This window comes from Leucoraja erinacea, chromosome 5, assembly GCF_028641065.1.
Source record: "Leucoraja erinacea ecotype New England chromosome 5, Leri_hhj_1, whole genome shotgun sequence".
NCBI classification, from domain to species: domain Eukaryota; kingdom Metazoa; phylum Chordata; class Chondrichthyes; order Rajiformes; family Rajidae; genus Leucoraja; species Leucoraja erinaceus.
Window position 1 is genome coordinate 90,534,202 of NC_073381.1, and position 21,882 is coordinate 90,556,083.

General features: G+C 48.6%; 1 protein-coding gene and 1 long non-coding RNA gene across 2 annotated transcripts in view; one reads left to right on the plus strand and one right to left on the minus strand.

The window, feature by feature from the left end:
- LOC129697545 (uncharacterized) overlaps positions 1-20,029 on the plus strand; it is a 44,241-nt gene extending 24,212 nt beyond the window's left edge. Inside the window, exon 2 of the long non-coding RNA XR_008723542.1 lies at positions 19,757-20,029. This is a non-coding gene — a long non-coding RNA (uncharacterized LOC129697545). The remainder of the gene's footprint in view (positions 1-19,756) is intronic.
- Positions 6,568-21,882, minus strand: part of brox (BRO1 domain and CAAX motif containing) — a 30,287-nt gene continuing 14,972 nt past the window's right edge. The window contains exons 4-12 of the mRNA XM_055636207.1: positions 21,486-21,581; positions 21,319-21,391; positions 19,886-19,991; positions 18,518-18,607; positions 16,072-16,157; positions 14,306-14,387; positions 12,419-12,569; positions 9,855-10,014; positions 6,568-8,719 (exon numbers count right to left, since the gene is read on the minus strand). Of these exons, the coding sequence (XP_055492182.1) occupies positions 8,636-8,719; positions 9,855-10,014; positions 12,419-12,569; positions 14,306-14,387; positions 16,072-16,157; positions 18,518-18,607; positions 19,886-19,991; positions 21,319-21,391; positions 21,486-21,581 (928 nt within the window). The 3' untranslated portion in view covers positions 6,568-8,635. The remainder of the gene's footprint in view (positions 8,720-9,854; positions 10,015-12,418; positions 12,570-14,305; positions 14,388-16,071; positions 16,158-18,517; positions 18,608-19,885; positions 19,992-21,318; positions 21,392-21,485; positions 21,582-21,882) is intronic.

Consider the following 21,882-nt stretch of genomic DNA (forward strand, 5'->3'; position numbering starts at 1 on the left):
CAGAAATCGGAGATGCAAAGGGACTTGGGAGTGCTGGTGCAGGATTCTTGCAGATAGAGCTCTTAAAGATAGCGGTGGCAAGAGATATGGGGAGAAGGTAGGAATACGATTGTGGATGATCAGCCATGATCACATTGAATGGCGGTGCTGGCTCCAAGGGCTAAATTGCCTACTCCTGCACCTATTGTCCATTGTCTAAGAAATTAATCTGCAAGTCGAATCGGAAGAAAGCAAACTCATTTATTTCAAGAGTATCCCGTACCTGCCTTCTCTCCATACCCTCTGATCCCCTTAGCCACAAGGGCCACATCTAACTCCCTCTTAAATATAGCCAATGAACTGGCCTCGACTACCCTCTGTGGCAGAGAGTTCCAGAGATTCACCACTCTCTGTGTGAAAAAAAGTTCTTCTCAATCCTTTAAAATCGAGATGAGAAGAACTTTTTTCACACAGAGTGGTGAATCTCTGGAACTCTCTGCCACAGAGGGTAGTCGAGGCCAGTTCATTGGCTATATTTAAGAGGGAGTTAGATAATAATCTACTTTCCTGTTTTTGCCACCAAAGTGGATAACCTCACATTTATCCACATTATACTGCATCTGCCATGCATTTGCCCTCTCACCCAGCCTATCCAAGTCACCTTGCAGCCTCCTAGCATCCTCCTCACAGCTAACACTGCCCCCCAGCTTCGTGTCATCCGCAAACTTGGAGATGTTGCATTCAATTCCCTCGTCCAAATCATTAATATATATCGTAAATAGCTGGGGTCCCAGAACTGAGCCTTGCGGTACCCCGCTAGTCACTGCCTGCCATTGTGAAAAGGACCCGTTTACTCCTACTCTTTGCTTCCTGTCTGCCAACCAGTTCTCTATCCACATCAATACTGAATCGCCAATACCGTGTGCTTTAAGTTTGTATACTAATCTCTTATGTGGGATCTTGTCGAAAGCCTTCTGAAAGTCCAGATATAACACATCCACTGGTTCTCCCTTATCCACTCTACTAGTTACATCCTCGAAAAATTCTATAAGATTCGTCAGACATGATTTACCCTTCATAAATCCATGCTTACTTTGTCCAATGATTTCACCACTTTCCAAATGTGCTGCTATCCCATCTTTAATAACTGATTCTAGCAGTTTCCCCACTACCGACGTTAGACTAACTGGTCTGTAATTCCCCGTTTTCTCTCTCCCTCCCTTTTTAAAAAGTGGTGTTACATTAGCTACCCTCCAATCCTCAGGAACTACTCCAGAATCTAAAGAGTTTTGAAAAATTATCACTAATGCATCCACTATTTCTGGGGCTACTTCCTTCAGTACTCTGGGATGCAGCCTATCTGGTCCTGGGGATATATCGGCCTTTAATATTCAATTTACCGAACACCACTTCCCGGCTAACCTGGATTTCACTCAGTTCCTCCATCTCATTTGACCCCCAGTCCCCTGCTATTTCCGGCAGATTTTTTATGTCTTCCTTAGTGAAGACAGAACCAAAGTAGTTATTCAATTGGTCTGCCATGTCCTTGTTCCCCATGATCAATTCACCCGTTTCTGACTGCAAGGGACCTACATTTGTTTAAACTAATATTTTTCTCTTCACATATCTATAAAAGCTTTTGCAGTCAGTTTTTATGTTCCCTGCCAGTTTTCTTTCATAATCTATTTTCCCTTTCCTAATTAAGCCCTTTGTCCTCCTCTGCTGGTCTCTGAATTTCTCCCAGTCCTCTGGTAGGCTGCTTTTTCTGGCTAATTTGTACGCTTCATCTTTTGTTGTGATACTATCCCTGATTTCCCTTGTTATCCACGGATGCACTCCCTTCCCTGATTTATTTTTTTGCCAAACTGGGATGAACAATTGTTGTAGTTCATCCATGCAGTCTTTAAATGCCTTCCATTGCATATCCACCGTCAACCCATTAAGAATCAATCGCCAGTCTATCTTGGCCAATTCACGTCTCATACCCTCAAAGTTACCTTTCTTTAAGTTCAGGACCCTTGTTTCTGAATTAATGATGTCACCCTCCATCCTAATGAAGAACTCAACCATATTATGGTCACTCTTGCCCAAGGGGCCACGCACAACAAGACTGCTAACTAACCCTTCCTCATTACTCAATACCCAGTCTAGAATAGCCTGCTCTCTCGTTGGTTCCTCTACATGTTGGTTTAGAAAACTATCCCGCATACATTCCAAGAAATCCTCTTCCTCAGCACCCTTGCCAATTTGATTCACCCAATCTATATGTAGATTGAAGTCACCCATTATAACTGTTTTACCTTTTGTTGCACGCATTTCTAATTTCCTGTTTGATGCCATCCCTAACTCCACTACTACTGTTAGGTGGCCTGTACACAACTCCCACTAGAGTTTTCTGCCCCTTAGTGTTTCGCAGCTCTACCCATATCGATTCCACATCCTCCAAGCTAATGTCCTTCCTTTCTATTGCGTTAATCTGCTCTCTAACCAGCAACGCTACCCCACCTCCTTTCCCTTTCTGTCTATCCCTCCTGAATATTGAATATCCCTGGATGTTCAGCTCCCAGCCTTGGTCACCCTGGAGCCATGTCTCCGTGATCCCAACTATATCATAGTCATTAATAGCTATCTGCACATTCAACTCATCCACCTTATTGCAAATGCTCCTTGCATTGAGACACAAAGCCTTCAGGCTTGTTTTTACAACACTCTTACCCCTTATACTATTATGCTGAAAAGTGGCCCTTTTTGATTTTTGCCTTGGATTTGCCGGCCTGCCACTTTTACTTTTCACCTTGCTACCTATTGTTTCTACCCTCATTTTACACCCCTCTGTCTCTACACTCACACATTTAAGAAACCCTTTCCCTTTAACTACAATCTCCACTATCCCATTCGACACCCAACCCCCCTTATTCAGTTTAAAAACCACCCGTGTAGCAGTGGCAAACCTGCCTGTCAGAATGCTGGTCCCACACCTGTTAAGATGCAATCCGTCCCTTTTGTACAGTTCCCCCTTACCTCAAAACAGATCCCAGTGATCTAAGAATCTAAATCCCTGCCCCGTGCACCAGTTCCTCAGGCACACGTTCAGGTCCCGTATCTCCCTGTTCCTGCTCTCGCCAGCACGAGGAACTGGAAGCAAACCAGAGATAACAACCCTGGAGGTCCTGCTTTTCAGCATTTTTCCGAGCTCTCTAAAGTCACGCTGCAGAATATTCATCCCCTTCTTTCCGACATCGTTTGTGCCGACATGCACTACCAGTTCCGGATGTTCACCTTCGCCCTTGAGGATTTTCTGCACTCTGTCCGTGACATCCTGGATCCTGGCACCAGGAAGGCAGCACACCATCCTCGCATCCCGTCTGTTGCCGCAGAAACCCCTGTCTGTACCTCTCACAATGGAGTCTCCCACTACAATGGCGTTGCCTGCCTTAGGCCTTTTTGGTTTTGGTTCAACAGCCCTAAACACGTCTTCTGTCCCGACAGCTTCTAAGTGGGTGAACCTGTTCACAAGAGGTACAACACCCGGGGGCATTGGCATTCCATGCTTCCCTCCCTTTCTCACTGTCTCCCACCTTCTTTCTTCCAGTACCTTAGGTATAACAATCTTACTGTAGGACTTGTCGAGGAACGACTCTGTTTCTCGGACGAACCGGAGGTCATCCACTTGCTTCTCCAGTTCCCCAACACGGTCCTTCAGGAGCTCTACCTGGATGCACTTCTCGCATTTGTAGCAGCCAGAGGCACCAGCGGTGTCCTTGACCTCCCACATACTGCAAACATCGCACTGAATCAGCTTGCCTGACATCTCCTTCTTTCGTCTCTACCTCTCAAGCGTATTGCTAATGATGAGCGTTTGTCAGCACTGGACCTGTACTCGCTGGAGTTTAGAAGAATGAGGGGGGGGGGAGGGGGGGTGAACCTTATTGAAACATACAGAATAGTGAAAGGCTTGGATAGAGTGGATGTGGAAAGGATGTTTCCACCAATGGGAGAGTCTAGGACCAGAGGCCATAGCCTCAGAATTAAAGGATGTTCTTTTATGAAGGAGATGAGGAGATACTTCTTTAGTCGGAGGGTGGTGAATCTGTGGAATTCTTTGCCACAGAAGGCTGTGAAGGCAAGTCAGTGGATATTTTTAAGGCAGAGATATAGATTCTCGATTAGTACAGGTATCAGAGGTTATAGGGGGAATACAGGAGAATGGGGTTAGGAGGGTGAGATAGATCAACCATGATTGAATGGCGGAGTAGACTTGATGGGCCAAATTTCCTAATTCTACTCCTCTCATTTTGACCTTATGACTCGGCGAATGTTTTGCCAAACACTGGCGCTCGGTCCACCAAGGCCTGCTAGATCTCACTGGTTGCTGACCATTTTAACTGCCCTTCCCATTCCCACGCTGATCTTTTTGGCCTGGACCTCCTCCATTGCCAGAGCAAGGCTACATGCAAAGTGGAGGAACAGCTCCTCATATTCCGCTTCCCCCTCCCCTGCTTTATATTTTACTCCTTTCCTTATCTGACACCCTTTTCACCTCTAGCCTTTGTCACTTACTCCACCCATTTGCCAATCACCCCCTCACCTGTATCCACCTATCGCTTGCCAGGCATTGTCCTATTTTTTTTAACTCCCCCCCCCCCCCCCCCCCCCCCCAACACCACTTCATCAATTTGAAGCAGGGTCCTGACCCAGCTGGTTACTCCAGCATTCTGTGTCTATCTCTGTTGGAAACCAGCATCTGCAGTTCCTTTATATTATATCCTCACCAGAGACCCCCCTTTACTCAAACTGTGATGCATGTTTTCTATGGTGCATGTGGAGAAATTGACAAGAGTGATTGCAGACTTGCCGAACTTCCTCAGTCTCCTGAAGAAGTGGAGGCATTGATGTGCTTATTTGGCAGTGTCTTCAATGTGGTCGCTCCAGTTCAAATTGTTGGTGATGTTTACACCAGGAATCCCAAAGCTCTCAACCATCTGCACTTCAGCACCATTGATGGTGACTGGGACATGTGCTTCCCTCACCCGGAAGTTGATGACAAGCTCCTACGTCTTGCTGATGTTGAGGGGGAGGTTGTCAGGGGGCCAGAGTGAAAGGCCGATAGCAGCAAGGTGTAGCATTAACTTGGCCTGTCCACGTTCTGTGGGAATTGATGCAGTGACCAGCAGTGGGGAGCCCTGGGGGGATGTTGTAGTGGCCAAAGTATAGAGGCCAACTGTGGTCCTGCAACTTTCCAGGTGAGTCATTGCTGAGGTAGGTTGTGGTTAGGGTTGTGCAGGGTGCTTCAGCAGCTTGATGGTTGCTCGGAAGAAGCTGTTCGTGAACTCGGTCACTGTTGTCAGGCTCCTTTACCTTCTTCCTGATGGTAGCAGCGAGATGAGCATGGCCAAGGTCTTTTATATGAGCTCTTTGAGGCGTGGTCAGTACCTGTGATGGACTGTGCAGTGTGTATCACTCTCTCTCTCTCCCCCCACCATCCCCCCCATCCCTGGGATTTCAAGTTACTGAACCAGGCCATGATGCAGTATTTTCTCAACCATACACTGTAAAAGTTCAAGAGTATTTGGCAAGATGCCAAATCTCAAACTTCGGAGTTAGTGGAAGCATTGATGAGTTTTATTTTTGATTGCATCAATGTGCTGGGAACATATTACCAGGAATTAGGCTGTCGACTCTCTCTACTGCCGTTCCTTAGACAAAGAAACGTTCACAGGCCCTCCCTCGTACTTCCCTTCATAAAGTCAACAGTCGACTCCCTGTCTTGTTGACATAGAGAACTAAATTGGTGTTCTGGTAAAACTCAACTAGATTATCGATCTCTGTCCTGTACAGGTCCACCACCAATTTTCCCAGATGTCTGGCATATCCTTTAATCCGAGAACACAGTTGAAATTCTTCCCCCCCTACCCCCAAATGTGGTACCTGGGCCAGGTGAGGCAGCCGATCTCAACCCCATCGGAACTTCAGCACCGATCGGCCGGGAATCTGGATCTTCAGCCCTGGCAGATCCGTTCCCCACAGCAGACTTCCGCGGCCGATTGGCGGTCAAATTTGGCTCTGGAACTCTGGCCCGGCCAGCGGCAACAGATCCATTCCCATTTGCTGGCCTCTACAGCCAACTTTGCTGGTCGGTATCGCGGCTCCCCAAGGCAGTGACCTTTGTTGGTCCGGCAAAACGGATAATACGACATAGCTCTGGAACTGAGGATGCTCAGTTCGAGGAAAATTCCTCAGTTTGAGGAAAATCAGTGGTGGACCTGTATTGGTTGTTACCCGTTATTCAACCATCAACAGAGGTACCGTGGGCAAATTTCAAGGTGGCTTTGGAGTTTTGTCTGGCTAGTCAAGGGTTCAGAGAGAATAGAGCAGGGGACTGTGCACACAGCCCAGAGGTGCCCATGCTGATGGTCACGAGGAGCTTGATGTGCAGATTTGCTGTTGCCTTCTGGACATCAGCCCCGGGATTAAATTAACAAAGGTTCAAGCAGGCTTTGACCCAAGCATTTCCCCCTGCCATTAAACTCCCACTATGGTGGCATCTCAATAAAACAAACAGCTTTATGTACTTATACACGGTTTAAATTCCAGTATAAATATGACATTTATTTCCCTCAGCCACATAAATCATTCTTTCCCAAGTCTAGAGCAGTGCTGATTACATAGTTACACAACAAACAGGCATGTTAACATGAAGCAGAGAATTATTACAATCTGTGATCATTCCCCTCATGAGGATCTGTGGATCAGTACGTCTGAATCTAAAGTTTACTGATGTGCGGATTGCAGTCGGTGTAAAAGTGTTTGAGGACCCAGACAGTCAAGTTCTGCGGGGAGCTGTTGACAGCCCCCCCCCCCCCCCCCCCCCCAACTGCGGCAGGTCGGGAGAGGGGGAGAGAGAGATCACTCTGCACACTCTGTACAACGGACATGGGAGTAACCAGGGCTTCCGCTCATTGAGCTGATTATTATCCTTCTTCCCCCACCCCCTCCAGAACATTTCTCCCACTAGCCCAGCCACACTGCTCCCTTCCTTTCCACCTTCCACTCATCGTCCATCCCCAAGTCCCCTATTTAACCCCCCTTCTGTTCCTCCTCCCATAACCCTCCCTCCGGTTTAACATTTCACTCCTCTCCTTATTCGATACCCTTTCACCTCTAGCCTTTGTCACGTACTCCGTCCATCGGCCATTCACCACCCCACCCCCCCTCACCTGTATCCATCAAACACTTGCCAGGCCTGCCCCCACCTTTTCCAGCGTCCCCTCCATTACAATCAGTCTGAAGAAGAGCCCTGACCCTACATGTTGTCTATCCATTCCCTCCCCAGATGTTGCCTGACCTGCTGAGTGTGTTTACACTCCTGGAGTGGAGTTTCAGCAGACTCAAGGCATCACATCTTCACACACTGGCTCAGCATGTGGCAGTGGTGAGGGATGAATATCTCCAGCCCAGAGAGTGTCCAGGCTAGACCAGAGAAGGCCACTGTAAATATGCCTCCCCGGCTGCTGCCAGGGAGCTTGCGGCAGTTACGGGCAAAACCTGTCCATTAACTCCCTTTCCAAGGATTTGGAGATGTAAGCTCTTTAAGCTCAGTTATAGCAGTGTATATAGGTGTATATAGCATTAAAAAAACAGTTGGATATTCATCAACTCTCACAGATTCTACCACTTATCTACACACTAGGATAAATTTAGAGCACAACTAACCTGCAAACCTGCACGTCTTTGGGATTGGGGGGGAAACCGGAGCAAATCCACATGGTCACGTGAAGAACGTGCAAACTCCATACAGATAGAACAGGATGCTGGGATCGAACAGCGTGAGACAGCGATTGCACCATTGTCCCATCTGCTACCTTGTGCTCTGGTGATTTACTGACTGATTTTGTATATTTAACAACATCAAAGAGCTCCGGAGGCATCTTGAACGGAGCTGTCACAGGTTTGAGCTGGTGGGGATGAATTAAGGGTAACTGGGAAACGAAGGCTGCCTTTGTTGAGGGGTTGGAAACCTTGCCTTGGGCAGGTATGGAGTGTCACCGGACAGGGCGTCACATGAACCTCGTCCGACAGCGAGGGAGCTGTTGTCACTGCCCGTCATTACGCTGGGATTCCCAGCTGGGCCTCAGCTCCTCTGTCAGGCCTGGCCCAACCTCACTGTACAGAGTAATCCCAGGACAAAGCAGGCAATCAAACATGCCCATGGGGAGGCAAAGCCCTGGCAAACATGGCGTGCAAACAGGAACCCACCCCCCTCAAGGGCAAGTACAAAACTCAGGTGAGTGAATGTAATGAAATAATGAGGAATGTTTGTCAAGCCCCTGGGGATCATCCAGTGAGTGTTTAAAGACGGTTATTGACTGGAGTTTGCATCAGCTCCTGGCACCCAGCATCTCTCTCAGGGAGCAGATAGACTTCACACACAGAACCCCCCACCCATTCCCACAGCAGCAGGGCCAGAGAATGCAAGCAGCTGCTAGTTACTTGCAGGTATAACAAAGTTTCATTGCAAAGTGCACTCAATGAAAGTGACAAGGATCCGGCCATGTTCTAGTTCTTGGTCGTTGGAGTAAAGTCCTGGCAGCAGGAGAAGCTGCAGTCAGTGCCCAGTAGAGCACAGTCCAACCCATCCCCGCCCGCAGCTGTCTCATTACGATATCAAACAGCCGACGTCCTTCTGGGGTTTCAGGTCGGGCTCTTTCATTGGGGTCACCTCTTCCTCCTTCACCTTGGCCTGAGGGGACATAATGATGACATTCAAGAATTATCCCAGGAATAAGTGGGTTAACTTATGATGAGCATGAGCACTGGGCCTATATTCGCTGGAGTTTAGAAGAATGAGGGGGGACTTCATTGAAACATACAGAATAGTGAAAGGCTTGTATAGAGTGGATGTGGAGAAGATGTTTCCACTAGTAGGAGAGTCTAGGACTAGAAGTCACAGCCTCAGAATTAAAGGACATTCTTTTAGGAAGATGAGGAGAAATTTTGTTAGTCAGAGGGTGGTGAATCTGTGGAATTATTTGGCTGCGGAAGCCAAGTCTGGATATTTCTAAGGCAGGGATAATACGGGTGTCAGGGGTTATGGGGAGAAGTGGGTTAGGAGGGAGAGACAGATCAGCCATGATTGAATTCCACAGAGTAGAATGGCAGAGTAGACTTGATGGGCAAAATGGCCTAATTCTGCTCTTGTCACTTATGACCTTATAACACAGGGTCAGTGACCCACCCAACAGGGGTCCAGAGAGCAGACATGGAGCTGGCTACAGTGGGGAGAACAGGTGGTAAACGGCACTGTATGGAAAGCACACTGCATAAGATGGGACGTGGTACATGGATAGAATGTTGATGGAAGATGGCAATTGTGAAGAAAATTTACCAGGATGTTGCCAGGACTCGAGAGCTTGAGCTATGTTGAGAGGTTGGGCAGACTAGGACTTCATGCCTTGGCTGAGGAATGATCTTAAAGAAATGTATAAAATCATGAAGGGAACAGACAGGGAGAATGCACTGAGTCTTTTTCCCAGGATAGCGGAATCAAGAACTAGAGAACATAGGTTTTATGTGAGAGGGGAAAGATTTAACAGGAACCAGGAGTGCAACATTTTCTACACAGAGGGTGTTGGGTACGTGGAATGAGCTGCCGGAGGAGGTAGTTGAGGCACGTATTATAATAATATTTAAAAATACGTGGACAGGTACATGGATAAGAAAGGTTTAGAGGGATATGAACCAAATGTGGACAGGTGGGACTAGTGTAAATGGGGCATGCAGATTGGCAGTAGATACTGACTCGGGTGTGACATTCCCAGTGGGCAGGGCCGCAGAGCCAGGGTCTGGGCTACTGGATGTACGGGATGTTCTCCTACCTTGTCGTCCTTGGGGCCTTGGGTGATATCAAATGCAGCGTATAAATCCTTGGTCCACACTTCTCCCAGTGCCGGCAGCTCAAAGACTTGCGGTTCCACCAAGCCATAGCTCGCCTTCAGCTCCAGCTCCGGAGCCTCTGGAGGAACTTTCTGGAAATAGCTGGAAAAGAAAGAGGCAGCGTGTAACCAAAGTGCTTCATGGACGGAAGCATTGAGACTGCATGACACTCACCAGAGAGTGATGGCAGACATACTGTTGGCTGAAACAGAACAAACAACTGTTGTGAATGTGTTGAGGAACAGTGCATCAGCAGGTTGGTGGAGTGGTGCTGTAGGTAGTGCTGCTGCTTCAAAGCCATTGAGACCCGCATTCGTCCTGCCACAGGTCGGGAGTTTGTATGTTCTCCCTCAGACTGCCCGGGTTTACCCGGGTCTTCCAGTTTCCTCCCATGTCCCAAAGACGTAGGTTAGTGGGTCGAATAGCCCCTGTAAATTGCTCCTCTTATGGCCGAGGGAATCAGTCTGGTGCTGATGGGCACGAGAGAACAGGTGATAGGGGAAGGGATTAGTGGGAACACTGACAGCTGGCAGAGAGTTGATGGGCTGAAAGGCCTCCCCTGCCGCTGGGAAACATGATCAGGGATGAAACGAACCATGAACTATAACGATGTACCGGCTAAAGAAATACCCAAACCAGGAGAGAATTCTCCATTGTCCAGGACACATGAGCTGCCTTTGTTTCCAATGACCTGGGACATTGTTAACAAAGTATTCCACTGTCTTAAATTTGACCAATGCAAAAAGGTGCGATATAGTAAAAGAAACAAACGTGAACTATCATAACATAACGTTGAGGACAAGATAGAAATTCAAAGACCCGGGGGAGTAAGATTGATGTGGAGACAAGGGAAGTCTTTACCCTCTGCTTGATGGCAAGAGAATGGCCAGACTAGGGAGTGACAGAAGAGCTGCACATGAAACAGTGATGGGAGTCAATATGGTTACAATAGATTTAGTGACAATAAATGGTGAACTGAAGAAAGCACCAGTCTGCCTGATACAAACAAATGCAAGGTCCACAATGAGGTAGGTTGGGAGATCGAGATTACACCCATAGTTTATGGAAGTGCCGTTCAGTAGTCTGATAACAGAGAGGAATAAGCTGTTCCTGAATCTGGTGGTACGTGCATTCAAGCATTTGTGCCTTCTGCCAGCTGAGAGAATACAAATCTATGACTTCACGTCTTTCCCAAGATTTTCAGATTATTAGATATACCCCCGGAGTAGACCTGGTCAAAAGCTTCAAGTGCTTCGGAGTAAATATCACCAGCCACATGAGCAAGAAAGCACATCAATTCTTGAGAAAACTTAGGATGTTCAGCATGTCCCCAACAATCCTCACTAACTTTTACAAACGCACAGTAGAAAGCATTTTATTGGGATGCTTCACAGCAGGGTTTGGGAACGGCTCCGTCCAAGAACGCAACAAATTGCAGAAATTGTGGATGTAGCCCAGACCATTTTGCAAACCAATCTCCCTTCCATTGACTCCATCTACACTTCACATTGCCTCAGCAAGGTCACAGCATAATCAAGAATGAGTCTTCCAGCAGACACTCCCTTTTCTCCCCCCTCATATCAGGTAAGAGGTACAGAAGTTTGAAAATGCCAGATTCAGGGACAGTTTCTTCTCAGCTGTTATCAGGCAATTGAACCGCCCTCTCGCCAGCTGGAGAGCGGTTCTGACCTCCCATCTACCTCATTGGAGACTTTTCAACTATCTTTAATTGGATGTTATCTTGCACTAAATAATATACACTTCATCCCGTTAGACAGTTTGATTGTATATCTAGTCTTGTCGTTGACTGGATACAAGGGGACAAAAAGAAACTTTTCACTGTACCTCGGTACACGTGACAATAATAAACTAAATATTCACAACTGACTTAGCATCAGGTGCTCTTTGCTGAAAATAAAACACAGCAGCTTCACCTCACACTGTACAAGCACCGAATGACAATATCACCATGATAATTGCTGCACCCGCCCCCTTGTGAGAGTCCAGTCCCGCACCAGCATGGTGACTCTTAAGCAAAAACACAAAGTGCTGGAGGAACTCAGTGGGCCAGGCAGCATCTGTGGGGGGAATGGACAGACGACTTTTCAGGTTGAGACGCCTGTTCAGACTGACGGAGTTGGGAACCTGGAAAAGAAAGGTGGAGGTGGGGCAAAGCCTGGCAAGTGATAGGTAGATACAGATGATTGAGGAGGGGTTGATTGCTTGATGCAGAAAGTGACAAAGACTGGATGTCAAATGGAGACAGAAGGATGTCAGATAAGGAGTGAAGTGAAACGTGAAGCCAGAGGGAGGGATATAGGGGGGAGGGGACTGGGGAAAGAGGGGGATCAACGGGAAATGGGAGAAGTTGGAAGCGAGTGCGAGGTGATTCTTAAAATGTCCTGTAAAGTGACCAGGCAGGCACTCAGCAGTCTCACACCCCAGCAAGGGGCAGCCAAGAATCGGTGGCCAGGCCTGAAACGCTCACAATCCCACAGACACTTACATGAACCCATTCTCTCGCTGGCACTTCTCCAGGGTGTTCCTGATGTACGCTCCCAGCTTGGTGAAGAACAAGTGTTCGGACGGCTTGGCGGTGGTCCCAGGCCCCTTGGTCTGCCGGTATTCCTTGCACAAAGCCTCTGCCTTGGAATAGTCTGTCGGATTGAAATGAGAGGACGGAAACTTAAACCAGGAGACAATCTTTGTCAACTCTGCCGGGCAGGCAACTGAGAAGTCTCTACCATTCAATCACAGAATCAAGGTGTCTCAGGAGGCGACCATTCAGCCCACTGAGCCAAATGCTAGTCCTTTGTAATCCAGCCAGTTCCATTCCCTGTGATTCTGAGGGAATATAATTCACAAAGGTCTATCCAGGTCCCATTGGAAAATGCCAACTGATTCCATCTTACTGCAGGGAGGCGGTTCTGGATTATAACCACCTAGTTCCTCACATTTACTTTGTGCCTTTCCAGTGGGAGTGATATAGCACAGAAACAGGCTCTCCAGCCCACCACCCTCACACTGGCCATAAGTTACTGTCTGGAGGAGTATTCGGTAAAGCTCACCTTCATAGGCAAGGCGCTGAGCTCAAAAGTTGCAGCTGGCCAAATCATTGTTCAGGCCGCATTTGCAGTTATGGTCGCCACAATGCTGGATACAACAACAACATTTACAAAGCATCTGGCCAGGTACATGGGTAGAGAAGGTTTAGAGGGAATGTGTAGGAAGGAACTGGAGATGGTGTTTTCGACTGATACGAGCAAACAGAAAAGCAGGACTAGCTTAGATGGGGCATCTTGGTCGGTTTGGACGAAGTGGGTGGAAAGGCCTGTGTCCGTGCTGTATGGCTCTAACACTACAGGAAGGACGTGGTAGATTAGAAGAGATTCATCAGGATGTTGACTGGAATGGAGCACTTTACATACAAATAAAGATTGGATAATCTGGGATAATTCTCATGGAAATGTAAGACACTGAGGGGTATTTAGAAGCTTTTTAAAATGATGAGGGGCATAGATAGTCTTTTTCCTATGTGGAAGAATCTAAAACTTGAGAACATACGTTTAAGGTGGAGAGAAGAAATTTAAAGGAGAACTCAAGGGCAGCTTTTCGGCACAATGGGGTTGGTGGGCATTTAGAAGGAGCTCTCAGAGGAGGTGGTGAAGGCAGGTACGACCTTGATAAGGCACTGAGGTGAGTATGGATAGGAAAGGAGTCGAGGGATATTGGGCTAATGTTGGCAAATCCGATTTGTGTAGTTGGACCACCTTAGTCTTGCTGCTTGAAAAAGGGTCCCGACCCAAAACGTTGCCTATCCATGTTCTCCACAGGTGCTGCCTGACCCACAGGTGCTGCCTGAGTTACTCCAGCACTTGGTATCTTTTTTTTTGTTGTAAACCAGCACCTACAGTTCCTTGTGTTTCTTGCCTTGCTGCTGGCCTGGATTTTAACTTTAGAGATACAGCATGGAAACAGCCCCTTTGGCCCACAGAGTCCAAAAGCACACCGCCGGTTGGATTGGCTATCCCATAGCACCAGACACCAGCCGCCACTGGCCTGGGGAACATGCAGTGTCCATGGGGACTCTAGAGGCTTTCTGTGAACGCTGGTCACTGAGGGGGGACAGTGCATTGTGGATAAGGATGACATGGTTCAAATTTGATGACTTTGATTGATGTTTGCAAATTGCTGGGCAGTTTTGATCTTTCCAGTACTCTGTATCTGTGATTAATTGAATAAAAGCTCCCTTGTTAAAAAACTCTGGTCTTGGCTTAACGTTTCAACGCCCATGACTCCTGTAAGCAACAACACGCCACCGCCACAGCCAGAGAACAAAGTCTCCTTCACCACACACAGTCTGGGCCACTCCGAGCCAGACCAACATACTCACGCTTCTCTGCTTCTTGGAGAGATCGGATGGCTTCCCCACATTTGTCGCTGGCCAACAGGGTCTGGCCGTGGTAGCAATAGGCCTGCAACGAACAAGCACGTTGGAGTCAGTCACACAGCACGGAAACAGGCCCTTCGGACTAACTCGATCACGCTGACGAACCCTGTGATGATGAGGTGGGAGACTGGGAGTTGAAAGGTTGCCCACCTTTCGCCCATATCCCTCTAAACCTTTCCTATCCATGTACCTGTTCAAGTCTCTTTTAAATGTTGTTATTATACCAGCCGAGTGTGTTCTTCTATAAAAGGCCAGTGAGTGGCCTTCCCCACACATGGCAGAGCAGTGCACGGACAGAGCCAGGCTATGATTGCCTGACACGGGTGTCAGGAGCACAGGGCTTCCAGATCCAGAACTAGCCCAAGAGGCAGGGATCACAGCCCAACCAACACCACCCACTCCAGACAGGGAGCTCGATCCTCACATCCTCCCACGCTCTACCCCCCTGATGTAGAACAATACAACTTCAACATTTCAAATATAAACCATTCATTCAAATATAAACAGGAAATACAAATCAGTATGCACCTGTCTTTTCACTGATTTTGCCACATTCTGTTTACAACACGTCACTCACTGCCCGCACGTTCCTGTTTGAATGACACGTGGATGATGCAAGAGGCTGTTTCACGGGGCCAGCCCCTCAGTGGCTGTGAGGATAGGACTATGGTCCTTTCCCGTGGAGTCTCAGCGGTAGGCTGCAGCAAGCTGCCATGTGCCCCTCAGCACTTGGAGTGTGACCGGTGGCAGCAATCCCCACAGACGCAGTGCTGGCGGCCCAGCCAGTCTGCAGGCACCCGGAACTGCATGTGCTGCAATCCGCGGTAACACACGGATTGTGTTGGAGTAACTTAGTGGGTCAGGCAGCATCTGTGGTGGGATCAGAAGGGTCCCGACCTGAAACCCACCTGTCCATTCCCTCTAGGGATGCTGCCCGACCCTCTGAAATCATCCAGCAATGTGTTTTAGACCGGTGAGTCTCACCGGCAGACAGGCGATGCTGAGTGGGGGCGTGGCCTGACAGCAGCCCGCTGATCAGATCAGGGAGTCAGTCCTCTGTTAACACAGCTCCTCAGGACCAACCTCGACACAGACCCTTGCATCCTTTCCCAGACCCTTTCTCCACAAGCAGAGTCCACAGAGATATAGATGAGTCGCCACGCTGCAGCCACCTCGAGGGCAGTGAGCACTAAGACAGTCTCCAGCCATGCAGGACGGATGCGGGGGGAGGACGGGGCGCCCTCTTGCTGCAGCCCAGTGCGGACTTGGTGCATGCGGAAAGTTGCAGCTGTAGAGGACTCTCAAAGTCCAACAAAGTCCACAGCAGCAGTGTCCTGCCTAAAGATTCCTCACGCACCTCGGTGATGGGGGGCAGAGTTGCGTGGTGTGCAGGGTGGGCAGGGAGCGAGGCCGGGGACATCAGTCAGCTGCGCTGCTCGGACCCACCGCCCAGTGCTTCCTTGCTGCTGGCCCAAGTGGCCAGTGCATGACATTGCAACCATCGTCATTGGCTCCCAGCTAGTCAAACAAAAGGAACATCAGCACCCTCACCCGACCTGTCGAGGAGAGAGGGGCAAGGACAGTGCTCTGGCATATTCCTGGTCATGCCTCCTCCACTGGGAAGGAGATAAGCTGCAGCCTCCCTCCTTGTTCCCACCACATGACCAACATTAGTAAGTCACTGCTCCATTTGCCAGTTTAACACTCACGTAAGCCAGGTAGAAGCTGTTTTTGAGCTGCAGGTACTTCCTCCATTTAGCAGAGTAGCTCGGATCCAAGGTGGTGAGGGTGTGATCTGCAACAGAAAGTGTTCAGGTGAGAGCTGCGACCTCCATCCTCAACACGCTCTGCCCTCTCCACCTCCCACTACATTCCTGGCTATCTCCCAAACCCTGCCCCATGGAAACATCCTATACCCTGCTGTTAACTCACACACACAGTATAGCTCAAGCCTCTCCCTCCCGACTTTGGTCATTTGCCCGGGTCTACAGTCTTCCACAAGCTCCTGAACTCTCAAATTCCCTCCCCTGACCTCCCCGTTTCCAATCATGTGATGCTTCTTGCTAGAATTAAAACACCTCTAATTGTGACAGGGTGTGGAGCTGTTTTACAGCACAACAGTGCACAGTGCTTGAGAAGGAACAGCAGCAGGACCTAGCTCTGCTCTGGGGTTGTGGGAATGTACCCAGTGAGACCAGGACACGGCTCGCTTCAAGTCCCTGTGTGGAACGAGCTGATGACGGGTGGACTGCATTCGCTAGAGGAGACCACTGCACCACCGAGATAGAAAGGGATACCCTAGCAGGGACCCCGACTCATGATGTGCAGTGGGTTGGAACAAAGAACTTGCTCCAAATCGCTGAAAGTGCCGCCGTCTACACAGGACTGGAGTCCATTGATCCAGCGGCCGTTACCACAGCGCAGTACAAACTGGCCAGAGTAATTTGTTCTCAGTTACCAATCACAGACAATGCAAGCATGCAAACAGGCAGAGCATTTTAATAGACACGAGACTGCAGGTGCTGAATCGTGAGCAAAGTGTTGGAGGAACTCAGCAGGTCACGCAGCATGTGGGGCAGCAGTGGGCAGACTATATTTGGACCCGACACCAATATGAACAACATTAGTTGTCCATTCTGCTGGTGAGGCCACATTTGGAGTACTGTGTTCCCTTTTGGTCACCCTGTTATATAAAGGTCCTTGTTAGGCTGGAAAGAGCTCAGAGCAGAATTACGAGGATGTTGCCAGGACTTGAGGGCTTGAGCTAGAGGGAGAAGTTGGGCAGGCTCGGACTTTATTCCTTGGAGGGCAGGAGGATGAGGGGTTATCTTATAGAGGTGTATAAGATCATCAGGGGGGTAGATAGGGTGAACACACAGAGTCTTTTACCCAGTGTAGGGAAATTAGGAACCAGCGGCCAGACATTTAAGGCAAGAAGGAAAAGATTTTACAGGAACACGAAGGGCAACATTTTTACACAGAGGGCAGTGTGATTATGGAATGAGCTGCCAGAGGTGATAGTTCACCTATACTATAACAACATTTAAAGGACACTTGGACAGGTGTGTGGATAGGAATGGTTTAAAGGGATATGAGCATCAAGCAGGCAGGTGGGACTAAGGTAAATGCGCACCTTGGTTGGCATGAACGTGTTGGGCAGAAAGGCCTGTTTCCCTGCTGTGTGACCTTAAGGCATTCCTCTACAGATGCTGCCTGACCCCTGTTACTCCATCACTATGCTTTGCTCAGGATTTTAATCCTAGCTTATCGTGTAAATTTTACGTTGCTGGGGGCAAGATGAAGCAATGAAAGGTCACCTCCCTCTGACCCAACCTCTGCTTCCCATTCCCACAGAGGATCCCATTGCCTGTTCCAACCAGCTCTGTGGATCCAGCAGAGGGAAGTGATTATGGATCCAGCCAGATTCCCATGTTAATTAATTGAGTCGCCCTCCTAGTACTCACAACTAGGATGTTACCTCCGCCCAGATCAGATATTCAAAGTGAACAGCTCCATCTAAGACCGCAAGAAATTGTAGAGAGTTGTGACGCAGCCCAGACCAGCACACAAACCAGCCATCTTTCCATTGACTCCGTCTACACTTCACGCTGCCTCGGCAAGGCCACCAGCATAATCAAAGACCAGTCTCACCCTCTTCTCCCATCAGGCAAGAGGTCCAAAAGTGTAAAAACACATATCTCCAGATTCAGGGACAGTTTCTACCCAACTGTTGGCAATTGAAAGTAATTGAAGGATCCTATCACCAACTAGAGAGCGGTCCCAACCTACCAACTACCTCATTGGAGACCCTCAGACTTTAATCGACTTTATCTTGCACTAAATGTTATTCCCTTCATCCTGTATCTGTGGACGGTTTGATTGTAATCATGTATAGTTTTTCTGTTGTGTGGGTAGCACGCAACAAAAAAGCTTTTCATTGTACCTCGTTACACATGATAATAAACTAAACCAAACAAAGGGCCCAGTGTTTATTGCAGGAACTAACGTGGACAGGAAGGAAGGCCAGAGACAGGGTTGAAAGCCAGGCCCTGAGAAGAATCCCCCTGCACATTAAACACTGCTGCTTTCAATGATCAACAAGCTTCTCAGGTCTACACGGAAAGGGCAGGAGAGAATCAGCAACAAAAAACTCACCAGCCTTCTGGTAGAAGTTGGCTGTTTCATAAGCCAGAGCTGCGATGAGACCCGAATTGTGTTTTAGTTCAATGGCTCTCGCGATGGTCACTTGAATCAAACACAAATGGATGGTCACTTCATTGGGAAACAAACATTTTACACTTCCGTTGTAGATCAGTAACAGGTGACGGGTTTAGACAACTTCTCCGCCTCCTCCACAGCAGGACCTGGAATTGATGAACAACCAAGGGGTCCGGACAAGGGCTTCAGTCTAACGAGGGTACAACTTGTCACGGCAACATTCTGCGTCATTCAGGCAGAAGCACACTGCCCGTGTGACAGTCAGCACTGGAAACCCACTCATCTCCAGCCGCCACAGAGCTGGATGGGACGGGAGTAGCCAACTGCAACGGGCGGGTAGAGGTTGATTGGGACCACAAACCGCAACAGGCGGGCGGGCGGGCAGATGCAGCGGGACCCCATGAACCACTGCACCACCGTAACCATCGGGAAGAATCAGCTTTAGCTTAGTACAGCGCGGAAATAGATCCTTTGGCCCATCAAGTCAATGCTGACTAATGTTCCCCGTACACCAGCACTATCCTACACACTGGGGAGAATTTAACCAAACCAATTAATCTACAAACCTGTACGTCTTTGGAGTGTGGGAGGAAAGCAAAGGTCCCGGAGTCAGGATCAAACCTAGGTCTCTGGCGCTGTCAGGTAGCAACTCGACCACTACGCCACCGTGTCAGGGTCATACAAAGGTCAGACCTTTACCTCCTCTCAGGTCTGTGTTTCCACTTTGATGGAAATTACCCGAAATCCGGGAAATTCTGGTTGTCTTCGGGTAATTTTAGGGAAATTAAATAATTTCGGGAAATTTCTGCATCTGGCCCGCGGGATGATTTTGGGGGAAAAAAGCATATTTACGACCATCCACGTCTGCACAGTTGGGGGAGGCCCATCAGCCGTGTCACCATTGAAAATGGCGCCTGTAAGGATGCAATATGACGCCGTCTCCCCGTGCGTGCGTAGTGGGGCAAGTATCCGCGCAGTTGGGACAGCAGTCGCACATGCGCAGTTGGGGAAAGCTTCGTAAATTTCAGGAAATACCATCAAATGCCAGGAAATTTGGGATTCTATTTAAGGACAAAATGTTTTGATCTGTGGAAGCACACTCACGTGCCTCAGGCATCTAATGCACCAGTGGGCATTTAATGACCTTTGTGTTTCACTGCCACATTTATGTTTCAGATATGTACATGTCAACTGAAGACCCACTGTGTGACCGGTGAATGGCTCTCTGGTTAAGAGCAGGTTTATACTGCGGTGGTTTCAGAGGGAAAGTGTTCCTGCTGTGGACATTGTGCCGCCCATTCGTACCTTCCTGGGCCTCGGCCTGGCTCTGAATGATGTAGGTGTCCAGCACCCGAGATTCCAGATCCTTGCCTTTCTCAGGCGCCGTCACAAGTCTGCTTACTTCATTGTCCTACGCAGAACAAAAATAAATGGCTGCCTGAGTTACTCCAGCACTTTGTGTCTTGTTTTCTTAAGTCAGTACATGCAGTTCCTTGGGCCTCAAAACTTTGCTTTAAGGAAAATCATGGTCGGCGCCATTGACTAGGAACACAACCCTCCAGTAATGCGGGGATCACCCGGGAGGATTAAAGTGGAATGATGGCACTGTAAGCCCATTTAACTCTCAGTCTAGATCTAGGACCCAAACGCAGGATTAACATTCATGCAAAACTCAACAATGTACTCTAGCTCCCATTCCCACACTGACCTCTGTCCTCAGCCTCCTCCAGAGCGAGGCAAATGGAAGGAACAGCACCACACGGGTAGATAACAACCCAATGAATGAACACTGAATTCTCCAGTTGTTAGATAACTAAGCTAGCCCCCCCCCCCCCCCCCCCCCCCATCCCTCTCTCTCTCTCTCTCTCCTCTGTGCCCCATCTTCATGTGCACCCATTTCTCACTTTCCAATTGCACCTCTATTCTTTCCTCTGGCCACGTTTCACATTTTTATCCTTATCTCACTGCATCTTTTCATCTCTGTCCATTGTCCAACCATCTGCCACTCAACCCCCTTCCTGTTTCCACCTATCACTTGCCAAGCTTTTCCCACCCCCACCTTTCTTCCAGCTTTCTCCCCCCCTACTACAATCATCTGAAGAAAGGCCCTGACCAAAAATGGCCCCTATTTTTGTCCTCCAGAGATGCTGCCTGACTTGCTGAGTTACTCCAGCACTTTGTGTCTTTTTTTGTAAACACAAATCTGCAGTTTGTTGTGCTATCAACACACGTTGTGATAACCAGGGACGCCAAGGCAGAGGTAAATGAAGGAAAGAAGTTCATGAATCAATTAAACCCGTGTGTCTGGAGAACACATCCATCGTTCCGCCTGGTTTCCAGCTAGGCTGGGCAATGTTTCACCAACATTGCACTCCGAGCCAAAGTTGATACCAATGGAATCTTGTCCTTTGGGACTCCTAGTTGGGGAAAGGAAATGTTGTGAAGAAAGCAAGTGAAAGCTTGCCCAGCACAGTAGTCAAGGGTGTGGGAGCGTGCTGCAATAGGCATGGACAAAGCCTCAAGCTCGCCCAGCTGATGTTTGGGAAGATATGACGGGGCATCTCTGCCCCCTCCATCCATCCAGGACCACACCCTCCCTCCCTCATTCCTCGAACATTGTTCAACCATGCAACATCCTGAGACAAAGGGCCAACAGGATCCTCCACACCAAACCTTCCAGTGAAGCTGCTGGGTCTCAGGGAGAGAGCAGGAAGGCGGCTGGGGCAGAGGTGGCTGACCTTGATATGCTTGAAGATTCCAGCTGCAGTCTTTAAGCTCCTGTGCACATCTTTTGCTTCATCCACGGAGACGCTAAGAGTGAACACACATCCACGTTAGTCATCTTTCCTTCCATTCGGAAGCAGCATAGCAGAAGGTGTTGGCAATGAATGATGCGGGTACTTACTCCTCCTTCCCCGCCAGCCTGGAGGCATGCTTGGTGTGCCATAGAGCCACGTTAAACTCCATCGAGACCAGATCGAAGATGGCATCCTGCTGGGCACTGTGATCAAAGGCAAGATACTCTGGGAAATGTTTGATAAAGTACGGAGTATACATCACCGACATTGAAGAGCAAGATAGTGGGGATTCCATTATATGAGGAACAAAGTGAACCGTGAAAAAAGGAATCTTTCCTGTCCTTCACTGCAGGGAATCTGTACATAAATGGCAGGAAGCAAACCCAGGAAAGTTTAAACACAGGACAGTACACCATCGGGGAGGCACGGCTACAAGATGGGGCAATTGGCTTTATAGAAGGCTTAAAGGGATAAAGAGCTACGAAGATCACCGAGGTCCAACGT